This window comes from Amblyomma mixtum, chromosome 1 (assembly GCF_055824585.1).
Source record: "Amblyomma mixtum isolate Tamu chromosome 1, ASM5582458v1, whole genome shotgun sequence".
In the NCBI taxonomy this organism is placed as follows: Eukaryota; Metazoa; Arthropoda; class Arachnida; order Ixodida; family Ixodidae; genus Amblyomma; species Amblyomma mixtum.
This window is the reverse complement of record NC_143012.1, coordinates 135,827,536-135,852,815: the sequence shown is the minus strand read 5'-3', so window position 1 is coordinate 135,852,815 and position 25,280 is coordinate 135,827,536. Positions and strand designations below refer to the sequence as shown.

Here is a 25,280-nt window from a genome sequence, read left to right as displayed (position 1 = left end):
GCTCAGGTGGAGGGCATAAAACACGCACTCCACGCAGACGATATTACAATCTGGACCACCGAGGGGAGCCTTGGGGAGATGGAGGACCGCCTTCAGCAGGCCGCCTCCATAGTCGATGCATATGCGGCCTACTGTGGTCTCCAATGTGCTCCCGCAAAATCAAAGCTTCTTCACGTCAGGACAACACGTCTCTACACATATCTCTGTCGGGCGGTCCCATCAGAGAAGTGGCAGAACTCCGGATCCTGGGTCTGTCCATCAATAACAAGCTTAGGTCGGACTCTACTATAGCGAAACTCAAGCGCATATGTGAACAGGTAGGGCGCATGATCCACCGCGTTTCCAACAAGCGGGGTGGTCTGCGGGGCAGGGACGCGCTACGGCTCGCCCATGCCTTCGTGACCAGCCGGATCCTCTACGTCGTGCCGTACCTACGCCCCACCAAACAAGAAGACGAGCGCATTGACGCCATCATCCGGAAGGCAACAAAGCGAGCACTGGACCTCCTGGTGGCTACCTCCAATGCCAAACTGAAGGCGTTGGGGGTGGTAAACTCCTATCAGGAGTTGCGGGAGGCCCCCGTCGTGAACCTATATTCGCGGCTATCGCAGACGGTTCCTGGGCGCCGCCTGCTAAACTGCTTACACATCTAACACACATGCATACCAGAGGGGACGGAGGACATCCGGGTGCTGTGGCGCCACATGCTCTGGGTCGCTCCGCTGTCGCGTAACATGGACATGCCTTCACATGAAGGCAGACGACATGCGCGGGTTCGCACGCTTGAGATGCAATATGGGTCTAAAGAGGGCGTCTACTACGTGGACATCACAGGGCCGTCGCCCGCGGGATTCTACACGGCTGCCGTAGTCCACTGGGGGATGAATGTCGATTGGCTATCTTTTCGGGCCCCAAATTCAACACGAGCGGAGGAAGTTGCAATAGCCATCGCTGCCGCCGGTCCAAAATCGAGAACAGTTATTACAGACTCTCCCCGGGCCTGAGAACATTATCTTGCAGGGGAAATATCACCTCTTGCCTTCCAAATTCTAAAATGCGCTCCCACCAATCCAACTTGCACAAACGTAATCTGTGCTCCTGGCCACGAGGGTCTACGAGGCAATGAGGCCGCTGATGCGGCCGCCCGAGCGCTCACACACCGGCCTCCTAATCCTAGCTCTCCTGGCTCAGAAGCTCATCAACCGCTTCTGCGGTTCCGAGAAATCTTAAGTCATTACTGCGACAGCCATCGCCTCCACCCGGCGCCTGCCAAGAAGCTCAGTAAGGCGGAGGAGGAAGCTCTGCGGCGCCTTTAGGCAGGAACTCTTCTCTGCCCTGCCATAGCAAAACAGTTTGTTCCGAACATAGATGGGCGCTGCCCGCACTGTGGGGAGATCTGCGATATCTTTCACATAGTGTGGGCATGTACTCAGAATCCTCACCTTCCCCCTTCCCCCACCACCACCCGAGAGGCATTGGAAACTGCCCTGCTAAACTGCTCTACGCTGGAGTCCCAGAGGGCTCTAGTAAAGCGGGCGTGAGACGGGGCCTCGTCGTGCTGTGTCCCGGACTAAGGATACCGACCATGCAGCGGGGTTTTCTGACCCCCAAACTCTCTCTGAGTATTAAAGTTTTTCACCACCACCACCACGATGTAGACGGAGGAGAGACAGCGTTCCTCGGGGACGCTACTTTACGGCCCCGTGCCTTGCAGTTCCCAGTTCCGGTCATGACGGCCTCCGCAGAGAATGCAGCTGGGGGTGCATGAGGGCACATCTTCATTGGGATGGGACTGCCCACAGCAGGCGCACTTATTGGATCTTGGGTGGACACACACATCCGCCCGGTGACCTGGGACGCGGCAGTTCGTGCAGGCGTCTATATGCCCTCGGCACGGTGTGCATCTGTGGAGGGCACCTCCATAAAGAACGGTGCGTGGGACTGGTCCGGCACGGAACGTGATTAAAATGGAACGCGTGGCGCCCATTCGGCGGCCGTCCACGGCGAGGGCATCTGGGTTGCCGGTGATGAGGTCTTGCAGGAGCTCTGTCGGGGTCTCATTCCAGTGAGCATTGGAGATGACTCTGCGTACCGCTCCGTTCGGCGGGGCTGTGTAAGGTGCGACGGAGAAGTCCTTGCCTTAGTGTTTTATGGTGGTCACTCGAACTAGAGCGAGCACGTCATCTTTTAGGGGCGTGCTTACGGTGCATGTATTGTTGACCGCGTGTGCCCTGAGTTGGGTACGCGTTGGTTCGTGAAGCTGGGACGCCGCTTGGAGGATCACCTCCCGTAGTAGTGGGGGTGGAAGCAGGCCCAGCTGCAGCCCGCTTCGTGATCTAAAAACGATCTTGTAGTCTGCAGCAGGAAGCGTCGGCTGTTGCCGCGAACGCTGCGCAGCTGAGCGCGTTACTTTCAGGTGCGCCGACTTGTCAAGCCATGCAGGCTTGGGGGACCGGTAGCAGAGGCTGCGGCCTCGTGGCTTCCAGTTGCTGAACGAACGACCTTGGATCGGGCAGCCACACCAAGGATGTGAGTCCAGTCCCTTGGGTCATAGTCGCGGGGGTTAATAACTTCTCCTTGCACCTCCACCTCCATGCTGGCGTTGGTGGCGGAAGCGTCCGTCGGAGTAGGCCTAGCTCAGGCGAAGCGGTCACAGCGGGAAGGGGGGCCGTGGGTGCCCGAAAAATGGCGTAGTCGGGCCAAAAATTGATGGCGTGCTGCGCTCACCTTCACAGATCAGTGGGTGGTGAAATCTGGGCCCATGATGCTGGCGATTTGCAGTTTTCCAACAGCAGTTTTCCACCTGTGCTCTTAGATGTGAAATGAACGCACTAAAAAATCATAAGTCTTTAAAAGTTGAAAGGTGATGTGATAGCGTTTATTTAAAAACATCATGTATAGGTCACAAGTTTAAAACAGAGCTGTCTCGCGTCTTCTGATTTTGTCCAGGCAGAGAGAGACATTTCACTTTTTTCTCGAGAGTGACTTTAGTCGTCTTCCACAGCCGCAGCTTGAATCTTCCTTAAGACGCCGGTGTTTCCATTGAGCTCGACATAATCACCTGAAAAAAAAAACAACAGCCTATTACGAATAGCAGCTGTTATAACTTGCGCAGCCTTGCCTTCAAACTAATCAGATATGAGTGGCCAGTTTAGCACTCCTCTAGTATGCTGTACATCAAGGCGAGTGCCCGTGTAATGTGCCAACTCTAAAGCCGCCTGAATTTCACTGCTCTATCGCACTTCCATCGCCGTTGGCTAATTCGCTCAAGCCCTTTTCTTGGGCTTGCTGTCACTTCAGCTACTTGCGATCGGCGGGAAACAGATGGAATCTTAACGTTATACCAATACCAAAAGCTAGCCTCATATTTTTTGCCTTTAAAAACTTGGCCGTCAATTACGCTTCTCTAATGCTAAATCTGAGTACGTATGCTGACGAATTAGAAGTATAGGCGATTACTGACGGCAAGGTTACCGTTGAGCAGATTTTATAATGAGCCTTCTTTCAAGAGAGAAGTAGCCAAATGTAGCTATGCGATTTAATCTTAGCGCCAAATTTGCAGCTAAATATCAAAGAAGCGATATCATGCACACAATTTTTGTTAATGAAGAATATATAACGACAATATTAATGACCACCACGAATAGAATAAATGGCACAACAATTCGGCCCTTTTGCTCGACCTTCATGCCCCAGACACGTTGAAAATAAATAAATAATTATTTGTTCAGTACGAGTGCACATGGCTTATCTACCATGAATATTTTTCTTGTTCCGATGTTTAGGGGAATTTCCGAGGTAGATTAAATTTGCATTCAGGATGTAATTATTCATTAGCCTTAACTCACTCACAGCGCACGTCTACATTAGCATTCATCCACGTGCGTGCCTTCCGTTTGTATACGGCGGTCTCGGCAGGCTGGAGGCATAAAACGGAAGCTGTGTCACCTAGGGCTGCACAAGTGCATTCTCGCCGATATTGTGCTTCTCGCTGGCTATGGATTCGCGCATGGCTTCGGGTGCCTTGATGCGCACCATCACGTCACCACGCCATCACCACGTCATACATGCCAGCTTCAAGATTAAACCATCTTTACGCGTAACAACTAAACGAACTATCCGACTGTACGATAAAGGAAACTATACAACAATAAATAATGAACTTCGCGCATTTTTACCAGGATTTCAATCCAGGTTTCATGAAAGATCCATCCATGATCACTGGTCCTTGTTTAAGAGGAAAATCGAAGATTTGGTCGACAGGTTTATTCCGAACATAAATATACAAAATAACCCTCAAAACCAATGGTGGGCTCGGCGATGTGATGGGAACCATGCCGCTTACCGCAAAATATGTTTTCACTGTGCAGGCCCTCTTCGCCCTAACAACACGTGCCTCGAACACCCAGCTATCGCCTTCGAACTGGACACTTATCACCACGGGCGTTCATCACCCCACCCCCCCCCCCCCCGTCTACCACCTGCATGCGCATGATCAAGGACTCCCGTCATCTGTGACGTCTTCGGACTATGGCCGTATAAAAGGACCGCCGGACTGCTTCCCCACCAGTGGGCTCGGCGATGTGATGGGAACCATGCCGCTTACCGCAAAATATGTTTTCACTGTGCAGGCCCTCTTCGCAGTGATCGTCGATTCTACAAACCCTAACAACACGTGCCTCGAACACCCAGCTATCGCCTTCGAACTGGACACTTATCACCACGGGCGTTCATCACCCCCCCGTCTACCACCTGCATGCGCATGATCAAGGACTCCCGTCATCTGTGACGTCTTCGGACTATGGCCGTATAAAAGGACCGCCGGACTGCTTCCCCACCAGTGGGCTCGGCGATGTGATGGGAACCATGCCGCTTACCGCAAAATATGTTTTCACTGTGCAGGTTAGTCTTTCCGTTTCCAAAATAAGGTCTGGGAAAGAAATATTCTTGATTGTTGTGCCGTGCCCACATAGTGTTTTGTGCATTTGTTACGAGTGCTACCTTGTATGTAGGCTGCTCGTTTGTGGCGATGTTGAACTAAATCCGGGTCCCACAACCATTGAAATTCTTGACGCTCTCCTCCATGGGCAGGCTGATATTATTAAAGAAGTAGCTGAACTTAAAGCAAGTATGAATATTGATCGTAAAATCCTACTTGAGATTGATTCTCGGTTGCGTTCCTTTGAAGTCTTCTTTAAACAGCCCAACGCTTCTTCGCATCAAATAGCATCCATTATGAAGGCAACAGAGTCTCTTCATGGCGTGATGGCGTCACATAGAAGTAAATTAGTTGATCTTGAAGACCGCAGTCGGCGCTCAAACATCGTAGTTTACGGCATTACTGAGCCGCCTGATGAAACTGAGGATTCCCTGAAGGAAAGCGTCATTAGCAATGTTTTTGAAAAGCGTCTTGGCGTCAAATGCAAGTCCATTGCACGCATTCACCGCCTTGGCCGCCAGGGAAGCCGCCGGCCTTGCATTGCTTACTTCCAGGACTACAACGAAAAACAGGCTGTCTTGATGAACTCTGGAAAATTGAAGGATACTAACTTTTTTGTTCAAAACGATTACAGCCAACCCACTTTACGCAAGCGAAAGTTGCTCTGGGAAAGTGCGAGGGCCGATAGGAATAACAGGAAACGTGTGTCTTTAATTCATGACAAGCTAAAGGTTAACGATACATTATTTATATGGGATGACGCAAAGAATGAACGAGTGGCACTTCCTTCCAGGACGACGCGTGCTTTTTGACATTCTGTTCAGTCGCGTACTGCACCAAAAGAGCTTAGACTGCTGAACGTGAACGCTCAGAGCCTTGTAAATAAAACCGATAAACTGGAATACCTGCTCTTAGCCTATAATCCACACATAACAGTTATTACGGAAACCTGGCTGCATGACGGTATTAACAACTCAGTTCTTATTCCTCCAGGTTATGAGATATTTCGGCGTGACCGCCCTTCCCGGGGTGGTGGCGTTGCTGTCATTTTAAAGGAACCCCTAAGTGGTCATCTTTTGAATCAACTAGATGAACACGAAAGCTTGTTCGTTAAGGTCAACTGCTGGGGCCATTTATTCACTTTATGTGCGGTCTACAGGCCTCCATCTTCTACTCCTGATTTTTTGTTGAAATTACACGATCACTTATTTTCTTTTAAGGATGATAACATTATTCTGGCTGGTGATTTTAATCTTCCTGGTGTTGACTGGAGCGATCCACGTTCTGTGTATGACCTTTCTAATCCTCTTGGCGATATCATGTTAATGTGTGATTTAACTCAGACTGTCACAGAATTCACCAGAGTCACGGACAGTACCCGATCTATACTTGACCTTTTCTTCATCAGTTCTAGTTTGTCTTGTTATTCTGTGTCCATTCATGACGGAATTTCTGATCACAAGATTGTTCACCTGTCCTTATTTCTCGGAAACGCCAAAATGCACAAGGATCAGCATTACAAATCTGTGAAGGATTATTCAAAAGCTGACGACCAATCCATTCTTGACCGCCTTTGGTTCATTTGCGACAACCTTCCGAAAACCACCAACTTAGTTTGGAATATGCTGAAATCAACCATTAATAATTGCATTAGTACACTTGTTCCTAATAAGCGCGTTAGATTGAACAAAAACAACCCATGGGTGACTAGGGAAATCATACATATTCGTCGAAGACTTAAACGCGCTAGAAAAAGTGGTAAACATCCTTCAAACCTAGCCTACTTAAGATGTGAGCTTGCATCTAAATTGTCTGAAGCTAAGGCAAGGTATTTTAGTTATTCCCTTCCACAGTTCCTAAAAAGTAACCCTAATAAATTTTGGCGCTACCTTAGTGACTCAAGTGATGAGGTAGATAAAATATCAATAAACGGGTCCGTCGTAGACGACGTATCTGACGTGGCCGAGCACTTCAACCGTTGCTTTCAATCTGTCTTCTCTCTCCCGATTGCTGATTTAATGCATGTAAACTCGTCCTCTGTCATTGAAGCCAATTTCATAACTTATGAAGGTGTTTTCAACATGATACTCAAACTCAAAACTAAATCCTCAGTCGGCCCGGACAACATACCTAATGTGTTCTTGCACCGCTACGCTGAACCACTCGCTCACATTTTAACCCACCTTTTCCGTTTGTCATTCACCGAAGGCATTCTTCCAAATGACTGGCGTGTGGCTCGAGTGGTTCCGGTCTTTAAAAAAGGTGACCGTTTAAATATTGGTAACTACAGACCTATCTCACTTACTTCCAGTACATGTAAACTTATTGAACATATCATATCAAACTACGTCGTCTCGTACCTTGAGGAAAACAAAATTATTTCACCCTTTCAACACGGTTTCAGAAGAGGCTTATCAACTACCACGCAGCTCGTGACCACTCTTCATGAATTTGCTTCATCACTAGATAAGGGCGAACAGATTGACACAATTTTTATGGATTTTAGTAAAGCTTGGTTTTTGGTTTTGGTTTTGTGGGGTTTAACGTCCCAAAGCGACTAAGGCTATGAGAGACGCCGTAGTGAAGAGCTCCGGAAATTTCGACCACCTGGGGTTCTTTAACGTGCACTGACATCGCACAGTACACGGGCCTCAAGAATTTCTCCTCCAAAGAAATTCTAGCCGCCGCGGCCGGGATCGAACTCGCGTCTTTTAGTAAAGCGTTCGACCGCGTTTGTCACAGTAAACTGATATTTAAGCTTCGAAACATTGGCCTCCCCGATAACCTTGTTAATTGGATTCGTTCTTATCTTTCCAACCGACAGCAGTTTGTTCAGGTAAAGGGCTGCTCCTCTCACATTCTACCGGTGTCCTCTGGAGTGCCCCAGGGTAGCGTCCTTGGCCCGGTTCTCTTTCTCATCTACATCAATGACATCGTTTCGGCCATTGACACTGCAGCTATAAGTATTAGGTTATTCGCAGATGACTGCATTCTCTTTAAGTCTATTAATAGTAACCAGGATCAAGCACGCTTACAGATAAACCTTAATGCAGTTGCAGATTGGTGCGCGGAATGGTTAATGGAAGTAAATACTGATAAAACTGTTCTCCTACGGGTCACGAAAAAGAAGAATCCCTTCCAGTTTACATACACACTGAACCACGAAAACCTACTGGCGTAACATTAAATAAGCACCTTAGTTGGACTAGTCACGTCGACAAAATTTGCGCTGCTGCTGCAAGGAAACTTGGCTTTCTCCGCCACAAATTAAAGTCTTCCCCACAGTCTGTGAAGCTATTAGCATACAACACGTACATTCGACCTAAACTTGAATATGCTAGTGTGTCATGGGATCCATTTCTCAAAAAAGATATACATTCACTAGAGATGATACAAAGAAAAGCAATCCGGTTCATTTTCAACAGTTATCATCGGAATTCTTCACCGTCCGCCATCATGTCTGTAAATAATATTCCATCCTTGGAAAAAAGAAGAGCACTCGCTAGGTTAAAATTTCTTTTTTCACTTTATCACCAACAGTTCAATTTCTCTTCCAAGGACTACCTGCGCCCACGCTTAACCCGGCATACTAGGAACGTTCATGACCAAAGCCTTACGCCGTACTCTGCCCGTACAAACCTCTTTAAAAACGCTTTTTTTTTTGTTCGCACTATCGCTCAGTGGAACAGCTTGCCAGCTCTCGTCTTTTCCGCGCGTAATGTTCATGATTTTGAAGAACTCTTGTTCCCTCTCATCTGAGTCCTGTTTGGAATCCTACATCTGGTGTTTTATAATATTTCTTCCTGTTTTTTTTTCTTCTTGACAATATTGTTCATACAGCAACCTTTTACTTTTGACTGCCTTTATGTTGATCATTCAGGTGTTTTGTAGTGTTTGTCTGTTTTCTTTCTTTCTTTTTTGAAGTTTGGTGTGATCTTTGGCTGTTGTTAAATTGCCCACTCTGCTTGGCCCTCGGGCTGCAGTATTTTGTAAATAAATAAATACACTCAAACGTATTGAAAATAAAAAGAAGCGGCTTTTCCGATCGGCCAAGTTGCTTCCTAGTCAGAACGCTTGGAATAAATATTGTGAAGCCGAAAAAACTTATTTATCAAGTATTCGGGAAACCGAACGCACTTTTTTTTAACTCAGATCTGCCTAAAATGTTGTCAACTAACCCCCGTAGGTTCTGGCAAGTCATTAACCCCCAGCACACACGCACTGTTTCCCTCACCGATGCTTCGGGTGCAACTGTCTGTGAAACTGAATGCGCCAGCATGTTCAACACAGCCTTTTCATCCGTGGTTACTAACGAAACAGATCCGACATTTCCTCCAACCCCCCCAGTTATTCAAGATACTATGCCTCCTCTTATATTTTCTTCTGCAGGAATTTTGTCACTAATAGAAAACATTAAAATATCATCCTCTGCTGGAATTGACAATATCAACGCTAAAATACTGATTAATACCAAAGATATATGTTCATCTCTATTGTGCTTGTTATTCGCTCAGTCACTCTTCATAGGTCAACTGCCCATAGATTGGAAAAACGGGAAGGCCGTTCCAGTCTACAAATCAGGTAACAAGAACTCGCCGCTTAATTACCGCCCCATCTCTCTAACTAGTATTCATTGCAAAATCATGGAACACGTCATCTATACCCACATCATGACATTCCTTGGTTCGAATAACTTTTTCCATCCTGCTCAGCACGGGTTTCGCCGGGGTTACTCCTGCGAGACCCAACTTGCCATATTCATTCATGATCTGCATGCTAACCTTGATTATAATCTACAGACTGACATCATTTTTCTAGATGTTTTTAAAGCCTTTGATAAAGTACACCATAAACGCCTGCTGATAAAACTTTCTCGATTAAATTTGCACCCTCATATTTTGAAGTGGATTGAAGAATTTTTGTCTAATCGTTCGCAGTTTGTCTCCGTTAACGATAAGAACTCTAACTCACTCTTAGTAACGTCGGGCGTCCGACAGGGATCTGTGCTTGGCCGACTACTGTTTCTCATATACATTAATGATCTGCCTTCAAACATGACATCTAACATACGCATGTTCGCTGACGATTGTGTACTTTATCGAGCTATTTTCACCACCGCTGACCAATCTTCTCTCCAGAATGATCTCAATGCTGTTCAGGAGTGGCGTAATAAATGGCTAATGGAACTTAACCCACGTAAGTGTAATCTTTTGTCCAATAGCCGTCGCCGTAACCCTCTAACCTTCTCTTACGTAATATCTGAAGTTCCGGTACAACTAGTTCAGTCATACAAGTATCTAGGCATAACTATTTCTAACGATCTTTCATGGAGCCTGCATGTTACTAATATAATATCGTCAGCAAACAAGACTTTAAAGACGCGGGTTCGATCCCGGCCGCGGCGGCTAGAATTTCTTTGGAGGAGAAATTCTAGAGGCCCGTGTACGGTGCGATGTCAGTGCACGTTAAAGAACCCCAGGTGGTCGAAATTTCCGGAGCCCTCCACTACGGCGTCTCCATAGCCTTAGTCGCTTCGGGACGTTAAACCCCATAAACCAAACCAAACCAAACCAAACATGACTTTAGGCTTCCTAAAGCGCAATCTTCATCATGCTCCCCACCATGTCAAGTTTTTAGCTTATAAATCATTTGTCAGGTCCAAACTAGAATTTGCGTCACCCATCTGGAATCCTCATCAAGCATATCTCATCAATACCCTCGAATCTGTTCAGAATCGTGCTGCTCGTTTCATTCATTCATCCTACTCTTATGACATCAGTGTTTCGTCCTTAAAATCAGCATCCGGATTATCACCCTTATCGCTCCGCCGTCGCATTGCCAGCATGTCCTTATTTCACAAATTCTTCCACAGCCCTATGCCCATCGCACTTTATATTCTTCCACCCGCACGCATATCTCACCGCACCAGCCATCACCTACAAGTTGCCCGTCCACGATCACGCACCGTCACTTTTTCTCATTCCTTCTTTCCTCGTGCAGCCGCAGACTGGAACGGCCTTCCAAACAACGTTGCCATCATCACCTGCCCAAGACTTTTCACTGATAATGTAGAAGCGTTCCTGTTATTGTGGATTTGTACTTTTATTCTTGCCAACCCTCACGTAACACCCCTTTTAAGGGGCCTTTAAGGTAATAAAATGAAATGAAATCCCCGCCGGCGGGGAGGACGCGCGCCCGCGTCGGCCACCGTGGCAACAAAGCTAGGAAAGAATGGGTCGCCTTTATGCTTGTTTGTATACGCAGTCAATAAAAAATGCCTCGTGAATGCGCCAAAACAGAAGTTCAATGTAGCCAGGGAGCCAACCTGAAATTTTCAACGGCAGACGAGGTCGTAAAGTGGCCAATTTGGCGGCCATCGTAGCCAACCCTGGCTGACGGAACACGCAGTTCCGCTTGGCCTCCACTTCGATGGCCCGCAATGCGATAGAAATGCAAGAGCACCCTACTCGGCGGAGAAGACGTTGTTCGATCTGTTGTCGCCTCAGATCTCATGTTTTTCCCCGCTGCGGGTATGTGCCATTAAGCCTGAGGACATCATCATCATCATCATCATCATCATCATCATGTTTTTGCTAACTCGAACTTATTGCATTTATTTCCTTCGAAGACGGCCGCATCTTCAAAGCGGTAGTGTCCCTATGGGAAGGGTACGGCTGCTCCGGCGCCAGCATTTATAACTGGACAGCCGCTTATCTGTCTTTTTAGCCAGCGTCCGCTTCGGCGGACGCGGTTGTTGCCAACGTTACTTTTCTTTCTCTTTCCTCTTATCTGTGAACTCTCCTCTATCTGCACGTGGCAGCGGTGGTGGCTCGGCTCGAGCCAGTCGGCAGGCCCGTGCACTTTCCTTTTCAACCTTCTCTCAGTCGCAACAACAACAACGAGGCCAGCATGGAGGGGGCGGCCATGGCCGCACAGGGCGCGGGTCAGCCAGACCACGGGGATGACCACTAATCCAGCGAGCCATCATCGCTATCAGAAAGCAAATAAAAGTGCGATGTTGTAGCTCCTATTTCATTTCTTGTCATTTAAGTTGTTGGGGCGAGCTTGCGTAAGAGCTAAAGCAGAAATTTGGGCAAGTTGGTACGTATTCATTTTTGAAACAGCCCAACAAAAACGGGACGTGGAAACTGAGGGGTAAAGACAAACAGGCGCTGACTAACAACTGGGTCTATTGAAAAAAACACACGAATATATAGACAGAGTTAGGAAAGATTAATCGCCACCATAGTCAACTCATGCCACATGTGACGCCAGATACCCAATCTCCCCTTCGGAAAGGGCGACCGATGGGCAACTAATGCACGTTGCGCCTTTCTCACGTATAAGAAAAGCTTCAATAACTTTTCGCGTCATCTTATCACTATGGCGGAACACGATGTTTGTGTTCTTATAGTCGGGGGTACATTTGCATTTCTTGCAACGGAATGCACTTTTAGCGAGAGGGTCTCCTTCTGATTTTCTTTTTTCGTAATCTTTTTCATGTTTACATTTGCACTTTCTGCAGTGATGCGTCTTTGTTGCGCTGTTTCAAAAATGAATGCGTAAGAGCTGCGATCAATTAAAGTGACAAGACCGATTATATCGCAGTTTCCGCATGTATGACGTGCCTCAGCTGGTCTTCTACTTAACAGCCACTGATCGCACGGTGGAACAGAAACACATAAGAAAAATTGGGGAATAAAATATTTACTGGTCACGCGTGACTCTCGCGTGCTCATCCATGTTTATTAGTGTCTTGAGGATCATTCCGAAGAAATAACACAGCCCAGATTCGATGCGCCTGCTCCTTTGACAAAATTCGTCAATTTCCTCAGGTGCTGATGCGCACCAACCGTCCTCGGCTACATCGGAAACGTGCTGCTTTCCCTGCTTATGGAACACCTCAGGGAGCACGAAAAACGCGTAGGCTAGCATAAAAAAACAAAGGAACAAACTTGTGGGCTTTCTTCACCATAATATTAAAAAAAGAAAGTGCGATAGCGTTTGCTTGCCTGCTATGGAGTCCACAGTTAGCGTCTAATGTCCTTCTTGCGATTAACTCCTGTGTCGTTTCCTCAGCTTCAGTTGCTCGCGTGTTTGCCCTACAACTACCACTGCTGGCAAATCCTCGACCACGGGCTGCCACAGCACATCTGAGATATGGTGGAGTGGAGCACTGACCGTGTACACATTGTAAAAGTTTGTGACAAATTATTTAATGCTCGTCATTGCTATGCAGTTTTCACTATCCGTGACAATTTCAAATTTTTGGGGTCCCTCGACCAAACCATTATTTCAGTGCCACTTTCCACGACGAGCAGGTTGTTTCCAACCCGGTGGTCAGGTTGCCAGCTGCCACGGTGGGCAGGTTGTGATGACTTCACAAGGTCTCCTGACCTCTTTCAACCAATCAGAATGGTCCATCAGGACAGTCTGTGATAACGTTACAATGCCACGTGACCCTTGTCGTTCAAACAGACGACAACCTAACCACTCTTCTGCCGCAATGAAGCCCAGGAAGTGCGCTCTTTAGCAGTACAATGCTAGCAATGCAACCTGCGTGCACTCACGAAAGTACGTACCGGTGGCGATCATGTTGGTGATCCCCTCGATTCCGACGACGCACGGCAAGCCGTACTCCCGAGCCACAACGGCACCTGGGAACACAGAACGCGGCGTCTTCGTAAACCATACTGTACGCCTCCACACAGGAAGGCATTGACAAATACAGATTTTTATGGCGATCTTGAATACGCACGGGAAGCATATCGTATAGATGGAGACCAAGTTGGAAGGTCAATGACCAGATCTGCATGAAAACGTTAGGTTCCCGCCTCCATCGACCGCTGCGGCCGCGTTTCGATGGAGGCGGAACGCAAAAGGCGCCCGCGTGCTGTGTAATGTCAGTGCACGTTAAGGATCCCCAGGTGGTCGAAATTATTCAGGAGACCTCTACTACGGCACCTCTCTTTCTTTTGATTCTATCACTCCCACCTTCCTCCCTTCACTTACGGCGTGGGTCAGGTGTCCGCCGAGATGTGTGATACTACTCCATTTGCTTTCCTCAAAAATCAATTTACGAATATACACCTAAGCTCCGCATCTAAAGGTATGACATGACGGCGTTAATTGCTCCATTCAGCGGTTTCTCTTGACACAGTCATTTTTATTTGTTCACATTCACTCATCACAAAAGAGTTTCATCACTCTTGTCTTTGAACTGTTCCATCCAGTTTACGCACGTAATGTTACTCTATTTAGTATCTCACTAATTAGCACGTATGGATTTCACTACACCTATTACCACATTACTATGTTTCCTTCAAGCTAAGCCAACGCCACATACACCTCATCCCTCCTTATACCTCAGTCAAGACGGCATGCCTATGTGGCCTAGCCCGTAGCGTGACATGCTGGCTACTCGACGGTAGTGGGTTGGAATGGGCACTAAAATTGACGGAATCTTTTCTTTAAGTGAAATTAATAGCTTCATAAAGTGAACTCGCTTAAGACATGCGCCGACCTTTATATTGTAATTAAAAGTCCTCTCTTCCAATGTTTACATTCGCGTGACGTCGTGCGTGACGTGAGTTTGGTTTACTCTGGTGCAAGTGAAGTCACCGCGGAGGAGTACCAACAACAGATAGTATTAAGAGGGAGCCAGCACTTTTGTCTGGGCTCGTAGCTGCCTTGCTAATTGAAGGATAACATAAAGACGCGGACAAGCGGAGTATGCTCAGCGCCCGTCCAGTGTAGTGTGTTTCTTCTTGTTCTTTCTTGCTGTGTTTTCGCCAAACAGCAGCGAAAGATACAAGCTAGGCAGCGCGTGACTACTTGAAAGGTTTGAGGAATGCAAAGCTGCAGAAACAACATATAAACACATAAGTGTGGTATACAATACGACAGGAGTGACCACAGAACGCAAAAAAAAAACCACAGAGCCAACAGGACCTAGTGAGGAATTAGATTCATTAGCGGAAACAAAGTGTACGCCTGATGCAGAGAAACTACTACTCTAGTTAAGTAGGGCAGCGTTAATGTTTAATATGGTTATTTTGATCAAGAGCAACGAGTGACAAACCTTGTAAAAGGCCTTAGCGAAGTTTGCAGTGTACTGTTGCAGTGTTTATCAGATGGAAGTTAACAGCGTAATTGCTTTGTGGCTGAAAGATGATTGATTAGAAAAGCAAAAGAAAAAACAGTCATGCAATCGGTAGGATTCGAACCAGCGACCACCGAATTTTGCATCCTGTGCTCTACCAAATAAACTACGTCGGCGGCTGTCCCACCTTACTACTCGTTGTAAAAGCAGAATGTGCAGCATCCTGCGTTGCTCAGTTCGTAGTGCACTAGAAGCAAAATTCGTAGGTCAAGGGCTCGCGTGCCACCGACGGTATGTGGCTCTTTTTCCTTCTAATCAATAACCCTCAGCCATGAAGTAATTACACTGCTATTTTTCCGTTAATAAACACCACACGTAAAAACAAAAATACTCTATGCTTTCCTTGGTTCCGAGGACTGTTGGTTTTATTGATTTATTTTTTTTAGTGCTAAAGCACTACTTAACGCGGTAAAACCCAGCCAATAGTTCTGGGGAGTCTCTGCTCTTGAGATACCTGCAGAAATAAAATAAACATTGCCGCGACTGGATTTCTAACCGGCTGCAGTGCCAACAAATAAAGTTCGCTGGCCATTGCACGAAAGCACTTTGCTATCGCCGCATTCGATCACGCCGCATGTTAAATTGCAGCACATGCCCGCGAAGTCTATTGCACGCCGTCGTCTTCAACTTCCCATCTGTGCGAGAAAGCCTAGAAAGGATACGCGCTTACCTTGCTCCGAGCTACGTCGACGTAGAGGCAGAGAGATGTGCGCTGCTTGCGTTTACATTCACAACTGTGCCGCAGCGTAAGGGAAGGGTAGGAGGAGGGAGTGAAAGAAGAAATAGAGAAAGAGGTGCCGTAGTGGAGGTCTCCGGAATAATTTCGACCACCTGGGGATCTTTAACGAGCACTGACATCGCACACCACACGGGCGCCTTTGCATGTTCTGTGCGATGTTAGTGCACGTTAAGGATCCCCGCTGGTCGAAATTATTCCGGAGACCTCCACTACGGCACCTCTTTCTGTCTTCTTTCACTCCGACCTTCCTCCCTTCCCTTATGGCGGTCTTGTGGTGTCCGCAGAGATGTGAGCCAATTACTGCGCCATTTCGTTTTCTCAAAAAACAATTTTTGAATTTTTTTTCATGCTATGTGGATGGAAACTTTTTTGGGTTATTGTATGCTTTCTTTCGACTCCATCGACTCACCGAACACTTTGGTTAACGTAGCACGACCAAGTTACCACCCTTGCGTCCAACGTGAGGCGAGCCAACAGTCAAGTGTGCCGACTATGCTGTCTTTTTTCTGTGGGTGGTCGTAGAGATTGCCCTCACCTTTAATCGTGAACAGGCTCCAACTCGGCCCGCTTTCCGTTTTAACGAACCGACGAAATGCTTACCGTGTGAGAGGGGGCCGCCAATCTCGGTCACAACGCCGGCCAAGAGAGGAAAGTACGGAGTCCAGCCAGTGTCGGTCGCGTTTGTGACGAGGATCTCGCCTTTCTGCGTAAGGGGGGGGGGGGGCGGACAAATTGAATGCGCCGTCCTTGTCACGTGAGAGAAAGCGAAAAGGCCGTTTGGCAGGGCTGTCGGATGTGTGAGCTGCGTGGTCGTGCAGATTTTTGCCAAGTAAAAAACAGGTCACGCCCAGTTGCTAAGCATGCGCAGAAACAGCCCTTGTGATACGCTCACGCGCAAAGTAAAGTATCTTAGGGGAAGAATAACTTACAGTTCGGATCATAGAATCAAAATATTCGACAGAAATGGCTGCATTTGTGTGAGACGACCCGGATGAGAAATTTTTTTTTTTACCCTTTTGCTGGAATACGCACAGTGAACGTCAAAATCTCTGAGAGAAGAACGGGCTATTAAGACGCTCCGCTGTCCTACGCCAAGCCTATGAACACATACAGGGAATGCCAGCCGACCGAGAACTAGAGGCATGTTGCCCGAGTTCTCTCCGAGCGGTTGTGCGCCGATGTCCAGGCAATGTGCAGTACATAACCGCATTATCTTTAATATGACTTTGCCTCCTATCATGGACAAGGACTGGCGAAAAACATCTGCTGGTGTATTATCCAGTCTCAGTTGCCCCATCGCAGCTTATCATTTAGCGGCCGAGCTGGGCGAGCCTAGTCGACCGAGCCCCTCCTTCCCTTTCCTTGCGGTCCCTTTCCCTTCTCTGCTGTATAAGGTACGCTTCGATAGCAACAAACGTTCTTCTGACGCCTGCACTTCACTCGTGTGGTCCATCAATCGTGGCAGACGCTTGACGTCTGCTTACGATGTAACAGCTGAACTGGCAGCAACGCAAACAGGAGCTGCCTCGGTGTCGACGATGAGCCAGTAGCGAGACGTGCTTAGCCGTGACAGGTAATCGAGGTGCAGAACACGCGAAGACACAAGGCACCGATGGAGTCGTTACAGGCACGGTGATGATTGGGGTGGTATTGTCATTAGGAGAGGACATTCAATAGCCGTGAACCCCAGAGCCTCGTGTTTCTCAGGCCTCGAGCATTCGAGCTACGCCTTTCTGTCTTGGAAGGAACTTATTTATTTATTTATTCAGTGTACCTACATACCCCAAGACATTATTGTAGGGGACCTAAGTATATCAAACGCACAAAAATAATTAATGAACACCACCAAACAGAACATAATAAACGAGGACTCTTTTTTGCTGAGAGTGTGTGTATTTTCCTCTGTATAATGTTTACTTTTGTGCCTGTTTTTCTTTCATTTTGTTTTTTTTGTCCTTATCAACGATATTATTTTGTACCGGCCCGCCGGACTTGTAATTTGTATGTTTCTCATGTAGTAGAGGGCTGAGGCCCTGTCAAGAAACATTGTGCCTTTAGCCTCAGCCCCTTCTTAAGCAAACGTCTAAGCAACAAATAAAAAGAAAGAAAGAAAGAAAAATACAGAAGCATTGACAGCACCAGTGGCACATATAGAGAAACCCTAACACACTTTCAGTTTAGGTTTAGCTTCATTTATTGGGGTTTATTGTCCCAAAGCAACTCGGGCTAAGAGGGACGCCGTAGTGAAGGGCTCCGGAAATTTCGACCACCTGGTGTTCTTTAACGTGCACTGACATCGCACAGCACACGGGCCTCTAGAATTTCGCCTCCGTCGGCTACATCCTTCTGTGCATTAAACTTCCGTGCAATGAACTACGAGAATAGCAAATATTTAATGGGCACAACATTTTCTGAGGCAGCCTGGATATTTGAAGATGTCAAAACTTCATTCGGTGACATATTCCAATTATTTATTGTTTTGTGAAAAAAAAGAGTATTTTAGGGTTACTCGGCAGTTATAACTTCTCATTTTCATGTTATTATCCCGTCTCCTTGAAACATGGTGAGGCTGCTTTAAGTAGAGTGTTTTTATCGAATGTGGCTTAACTGCTATAGACTGCATCCGAGAACTTCAATCTCAGTGCTCTTCTACGCTTGAATAAGAGTTTCCAAACCAGCGATTCTCGAATTTCAGAGCACCTAACATGGAAATTGTAGTTCCCTGTTACAAATCTCGCAGCACGCTTCTGTACACGCTCTAATTTGTCTTTTAAAATATTCGTAAATGGATGCAAAGGCACGCATTCATATTCAAGAATTGGCCTAATATTTGTGACGTACAATTTTTCTTTCAGGGGTGAAGCTGTATGCTTAAAGTTTTTTTGCAAGAAGCAGAGAAGGTTGGCCGCTTTTGCAATTATAGAGTCAACGTGTGCAGTCCAGTCCAATGAAGCTGTAAACATGATATCGAGATACTGGACGCTGTGCTTTGTCCGGACAAAATTTGACTGAAAACATAGTTCCTGCGTAGCTTGTTCTCTTTTCGTTTGTAAACAGCATGTTGAAGCATTTCGGCTGTGTTCAGAGTATATTTCCCATTTTTCGTACCATGCACTCTCCTTAGCAAGATCTTATCACTTTATCAAGAATTGAAACGAAAGGTTTGGTTTGCTTTATGGGGGTTTAACGTCCCAAAGCGACTGCGGCTATGAGGTACGCCGTAGTGAAGGGCTCCGGAAATTTCGACCACCTGGGGTTCTTCAACGTGCACTGACATCGCACAGTACACGGGCCTCAAGAATTTCGCTTCCATCGAAATTCAGCCGCCGCGGCCGGGATCGACACACGTCTTTCGGGACCAGCAGCCGAGTGCCGTAGCCACTGAGCCACCGCGGCGGGGCCGAAAGGAAAGAGAATAACCACTTAATTGCGTGCACCCAAGTGCAGCCACACGGCTTTAAAGACTAAAAATCTACGCCACCTTGGGGACATTCCCCTAAACATTGGACCAGCACTGTTCGCCCTTCCAGTTATTGATAAATTCACTTTCGCATTACCTCACGCTAACCGCTCCGGTTATCTCAGTTGGAAGAGCTGCTACCCCTGTGAGGCGCTTGTGTCGGGTTGAAAACGCGGGCAGGGGCGAATTTTTCTTCAATTACGAAATTGCCATGGAATCTGTATAGCTTCCCTTTTTAGCCGTATTGTGGCGCTCGGGTGGATATGAGAAATTGCTCTCTTTTCACAAATTTACTACACCAGAGGGTATTCGCCTAAACATTGGGACAAAAGATAGAGTGGGCGATTAAAAGGAATGAAAAATAATAATGGCCCGCCCGCACCGCTATAAACATTGGGACAGAATGAAAGGAAAATTGTGCGATAGAAATGAATAGGGAGAGGAGCGTCGAATGTCAGGATTCTCGGCGAGGTTTCCAGCGGTTCGCCACACGTTGATTTTCGAGTCATGTCTACTCGAATGTCACTGCAGTTTCCTTGAAAGGGTCAAGCATAGCGCAAAAAATAATACTCAGAAAGACAGACACACACAGCGCTTTCTTCCTTTCTGAGTCCTCCTCTTTTCTGCGCTGCTCTTTGCTCTTGTAATATGAGCCAACAAGCACCTTTCAGTTTCGACGTATCGTTGTGTAAAACAGCGGTCTCACCTGGATCAGATGAGCTTCCTCGAAACTCGGCGCCACACGGGCTCTGCCCTTTGCCACGCCCTGAGACATGGGGCTTCCTAAGGCAAAGAGGTCAAACACAAGAAGCTGGTTACTGAGAATTGAATTGCCGCCTTAGAATCAACCATGGATTGCTTCATTTCGACGCACCGTAAGTTACTACGCAAGAACAAGTGCACGCATTCTGCAAGATCTGGTAGAAATAACTAAGAAAACTAAGACGGTGACGAATCCTATCTTCTAGCCGCTAGGGAGTTCTCGTCAGAATCAACCTGTTAAGATGCTGACGAATAGATTTTTCGTTCTCAGAATAGCATTATGAAATGTGAGCCAGGATGCAGCAGATCGATCGACACATTTTCTCCGCCTATTGCATGTCGGCGGCCTCCCTTTAGTAAGCAAAAGACTGATAATAAGCCTCGTTTCGAAACCACATGCAGAGCATGTCGTTAAGGGTCGTCCTGCACTGTTCGCTGTTTTCCGTAATCATCATCATCGTAGTCAGGCTAATGATGATGATGATGTTGCACGATAAGGCTAATGGTTTGGTTTATGGTTTGTGGGGGTTTAACGTCCCAAAGCGACTCAGGCTATGAGGGACGCCGTAGTGAAGGGCTCTGGATAATTTCGACCACCTGGCTGACATCGCACAGTACAAGTGCCTCTAGAATTTTCGCCTGCAGCGAAATTCGACCGTCGCGGCTGGGATCGAACCCGCGTCTTCCGGGTCAGCAGCCGAGCACCATAACCACTGAGCCAACGCGGCGGCGATAAGGCTAATGAAAATGAGGTCAGGTGTTCTACTACCCGCGTAAGCAAGATCAACCGATCGTTGTTAAGAACGAAGCGCAGAAAAAAATGACAGTGGTATAATTCTGTCATACCTGTGTTAAACCGAATGGCCAAGCGATAGCAGCTCCTTGCATCTACTATGATTTCGCTGTTTCTTACCTTTGGGCATAACTTGTTGCTTGCGGCTTGCGTCACTACAATGTACTGCTTTTGCCGCGTTATCCTTAAGATTTTATGTTTTTCATCAGGAGCAACTTTAACCATGTTTCAGGGTTTTTTAGAAAGGGGGGCAAGGCCTTCTCGGTTGATAGAGAGATCTTCCTTATTCCTCACGTTATGGCCTCCTGCTTGAATACGTCGGCAGGTTTTTCGACAAATACGCGTGCATTGGTCTCGAAAATTCGAGTGCTGTTCCAGTTAGTGAGCAGTTACAACTCTTTACCTTTATTTACAGTGCACTTATGTGTGAAGGGATCCCACACTTGCAAAAGCAGGGTCTGTATTGGGGACTGCACTGCACCTGTTAGCAACCTGTGTTCTCACTGACTTAGCGCCTGAATAGTTCTCTAAAAGACTGGAATGTTCTGGAATGCTTCCTTTTTTGTTGATAACTTTTTTTTTCAAATATTGAATAGCATGCCTCCTAATGTAAAGCAGAAGGTCGCTGGATATGCTTGAAATTTTCATCAGTCCTTTTGACATCACACAAAATCGTCGTGAATGACTAAATTGTACGGGACAAGCGCGGTGTCCCTTGTCTTGTACTTGTACGGTGTCCTTTGTCTTCTTCGCGCTGTTCACTTTTACTACGCTGTAAAACCAGTTCGCCCAAATTGTAACTCCCATTATCAGTTTGCAAATTTGCAGAACTTTTTAAAACGTGCTCGTATCCGCTGGAGCTATGAACCGCACACCAAGAAAATGCTTCCGACTTTCGATTCCGACGATTTCAAGCTCTAGAAACGGTACATTGCCACGATGTATTCTGTTCTTAGTATACATCAACGACATAATCCACACAGCAAGCACTTCATTCATCATACTTATGCCGACGACACAAATGTATTCTTTTCTGGCACAAACGTGCTCAAGCTAGAGAGGGGGAGGAATATTTCTCTGCAGAAAAACAAGATGGAGTTGAGCACGAATAAGACAAAGTATATTATTTTCATCCACGTAACAACGCCATTCACCACACACTGTCTATTAAATTTCACGGTGACATATCCAAGAGCGAGTCCCCACGCACAGTTCTCCCGCAGCGTTGTTTTCCAAGAAAATCTGAATTGGTGTCCTCAAGTACAAAAATAGAAACCGAAATATCCCGGCTAGTTTGAATTTTATGCAGGTTTATAGAAAGTTAGGTGGCCGGATGAGATTAAGAAGTTTGCGGGGATACAGTGGCGGCAACTAGCAAAAGACAGGGTTAATTGGAGAGACATGGGAGAGGCCTTTGCCCTGCAGTGGGTGTAGTCAGGCTGATGATGATGATGATAGACTTATTGCAAATCTGGCTAAGAAATGCATTGTATTACACTCTCTTCCCCTCGAGGCTTTACTACTGTCTATTTATCTAAGCAACAGCAACAAAAACAAAAATGATAATCTTGCTTTTGCTCCAAAAAATGAATTCTGCGCCTTTTTGAGAATGCTCCATGCCCAAGCAACACTGAACCGTTCTTGAAAAAACATCAATTACTAACCATGAAAAACATAATGAGAAAAAGTTAGCCGTGGTTGTTTATGTCCAAGTGAATTCTCCGTACTTAGTGAATCTCCAACCTTTTTCATGAGAGTGCAGGCTGTCACGGCAGGTCAGTGGAATAGGTTGCACACTTGCCTTTAATTTCGAAGTCCCCTTCGATGTGCTTCCTCGCTCTTTCGATCTGCAACAGAAGGAGATAACAAATCAATGGTATCGTTCGTAATCACTCAGAGCCCCCCATAAGGTTATCCTCCCGAAGATGGCGCTTTTCGTGCATTCGTGTACCCCTGGTTCTCGTGACCCAGGGCATCCCACGCTGTTACACAGGGAGCATTCTCAACACCGCAGCTTTAGAGAGCTGCTGGTTGTCAGTGTGCGTTGCTAGTGCAGGTATAACAGCGTACGCAAGGCGCAACAAACCGCGAAAACATGCAAGGACACGCAAGCAGATATACCGCGTAGACAAAACTCATCCTTGGCAAAAATATGTACATTTCACATGTTCATTAGAAAGCTAGACCTGACCGAACAGTCTTAACAAGAATGAGACCACGGCACCATAAGGTAACAAGGCGGCACCGACGAAAGTGTCAACGACCTCCGCACATCACTCGCTCCACCGGTGAAGCTGCGAGATTTCGCTCAATTCTGATGTCTTTGCAGGCGTTCTTTGTGGAGCGAAGGCTGCTCGTCACCTTCACCACAAACACGGGGGAGAGAAGACAGCCGCTACATTCCTTGAGAAGTCATTTGGGCCACGGGTGTTTAAAGGCTTCTGCAGGATAGGCGTTCGCGGTGTGCCCTAAGCTGGCGCCGAGCTTGGGATTTAGTACTGAAAATTTGACAACGCTTCTGTGTTAGCCGTTAGTTACTGTTTGATTTTTGTCCAGCCCACATAACGAGCACTACTGTAGCCAATTCACTGGCTCGCTCAGCCAGCGGGGACGTGAAATGCATACAACGCTCGCATGTTCTGCAGCTTCTGCAGCTGTGAATGGAGCTTCGCGAAATTTGTGTATATTCTAATCTACGCTCTTTTTCATCCCGAACTCAATCTAGCAGCGTAACCTTCATCCCAAATACACATTTCTTCAGTAGCTCTGCTGATGACGGCTAAGCGGGATTTTCTTTTTATGCGAAGCATACTACTTTAGCTACCACTTCAGCCCTTCACCGTGGTTATGCGCCTCCAAATCACGTGATACATGACGTCACGACAGTAGAGAAACGGGGGCCCACCTCGCGCCATCGCTGTGGTTGTGCGCCTCCAAATCACGTGATAAATGACGTCACACCACGTGACACGATGACGTCACGACAGTGGAGAAACGGGGGCCCACCTCGCGCCGTCGCTGTGGTTGTGCGCCTCCAAATCACGTGATACATGACGTCACACCACGTGACACGATGACGTCACGACAGTGGAGAAACGGGGGCCCACCTCGCGCAGTCGCTGTGGTTGTGCGCCTCAAATTACGCGACACGATGATGCTTCGCATTCTCCAGGCTGAACCAAGTTAAGCCTCAGCCATTTTTTTTTCGCGTATATTAGCCTCGATAAGGCAAAACATGCGTTGTCTTAGGCCCTAGTTTGTCGCACTTGAAGACATTCAAGTCGAGAGTGTGACGGAATCCCGTCTGGCCGGGGGAATACATTTCAAAAACAGAGACGCCGACCAGTTAAATGAAATTTGAAATTGACGTTTCGGCGCCCAGAACGGGGGCCTTGTTGAAGGCATTCAAGTCTCACCGGTTTCGGGATGCCGACAGAGATGCTGGGGTACGTGGCCTTGTCGACCTCCGCGTAAATCCGCTGGCGTCGCTGAGCCCTGGGAAGAAGCACGCGCGGCAAGCATATCCAGCATTTTTTTTGTGCACTCGAAAAGAAGCGGCTAGGAAGACAACACTGACGGGAGCACTGTGAGGCCCAAAGCGGGGGTGCAAGAACAGCACACATGGACGGGGAAACAACTCACTGAGCTGGCTGCAAACTGTTCGTTAAAAAAGAAGAGTCCTGAAGGGGAAGAAAGTGTACTGGGGCCGTTCTTTAGTCATTTCTTCATGTTAATTGAGAGTACTATAGGCAAGTTTGCAAATATGAAGCTGGAGGGAACACTTAAACCCCGCCTGAAGGCTATAACACGATAGCGTCAATGAATTAATGCCTCTATATGTGGAATTGGTCATTCCATTAATTACATTCATACATCCCTGGGAGTCCTCGTACCACTGCCAGCGCAGTGGTGCAACGGTTACGCAATGCGCCACTGATTGGCCTGCGATGGGAGGTGCTGCTACCCATGGAGCTTGTGCGATCCATGTTGCGCTTCCCGAGCAACCTCTGGCAAACAAACATTAATTTAAACCCCACCATCAACGGTGGAAAATTTGCTCAGAATCCGGTGGCACGTTGTGATCCCGGCACAAAGTCGCGTGACTGGGTTGCTTCCCCGGGTATTTTCTCGCTCACAGCGCCGACGACAACGCCGGACATTCTGCGGAACGGGAGCGCTGCAGGATTCCTCGTGTCAATCTTTATTTATGCCGTTCTGGTTTCACGCCGCCGAATCTCTGCGCTTCATGCGGGAACGTCGAATCCTTACATCGTTGCCTTCTCTCCTGCTGGCGGTGTGCATGACAGAGAATTAAGTATTAGCAGGATTCTCTCACTCGATTAGGGCTGCCGTTTACTATTACCGTCCTCATCTCCTTCTCAGCCGCAACCGTTAAAGGGCAAGCCCTTAAGCTGGTGTGTGAGC

General features: G+C 47.2%; 1 protein-coding gene and 1 pseudogene across 3 annotated transcripts in view; one reads left to right on the top strand and one right to left on the bottom strand.

Moving 5' to 3' along the window:
* The first annotated feature begins 326 nt into the window (after positions 1 to 326).
* On the top strand, positions 327 to 1,574 carry LOC149367675 (uncharacterized; annotated as a pseudogene).
* A 1,282-nt stretch (positions 1,575 to 2,856) lies between these two features.
* Positions 2,857 to 25,280, bottom strand: part of LOC149367674 (uncharacterized) — a 247,321-nt gene continuing 224,897 nt past the window's right edge. For 2 of the 3 annotated variants that reach the window (XM_089556781.1, XM_089556773.1), the window contains 6 exons: positions 24,272 to 24,350; positions 22,653 to 22,702; positions 20,007 to 20,079; positions 16,441 to 16,543; positions 13,522 to 13,596; positions 2,857 to 3,061 (listed from right to left, as the gene is read on the bottom strand). In XM_089556781.1, coding sequence (XP_089412907.1) covers positions 2,988 to 3,061; positions 13,522 to 13,596; positions 16,441 to 16,543; positions 20,007 to 20,079; positions 22,653 to 22,702; positions 24,272 to 24,350 — 454 coding nt within the window. In that variant the 3' untranslated portion in view covers positions 2,857 to 2,987. Of the gene's footprint in view, positions 3,062 to 13,521; positions 13,597 to 16,440; positions 16,544 to 20,006; positions 20,080 to 22,652; positions 22,703 to 24,271; positions 24,351 to 25,280 lie in introns of those variants that run through there. The other variant, XR_016285090.1, reaches the window with a different exon arrangement.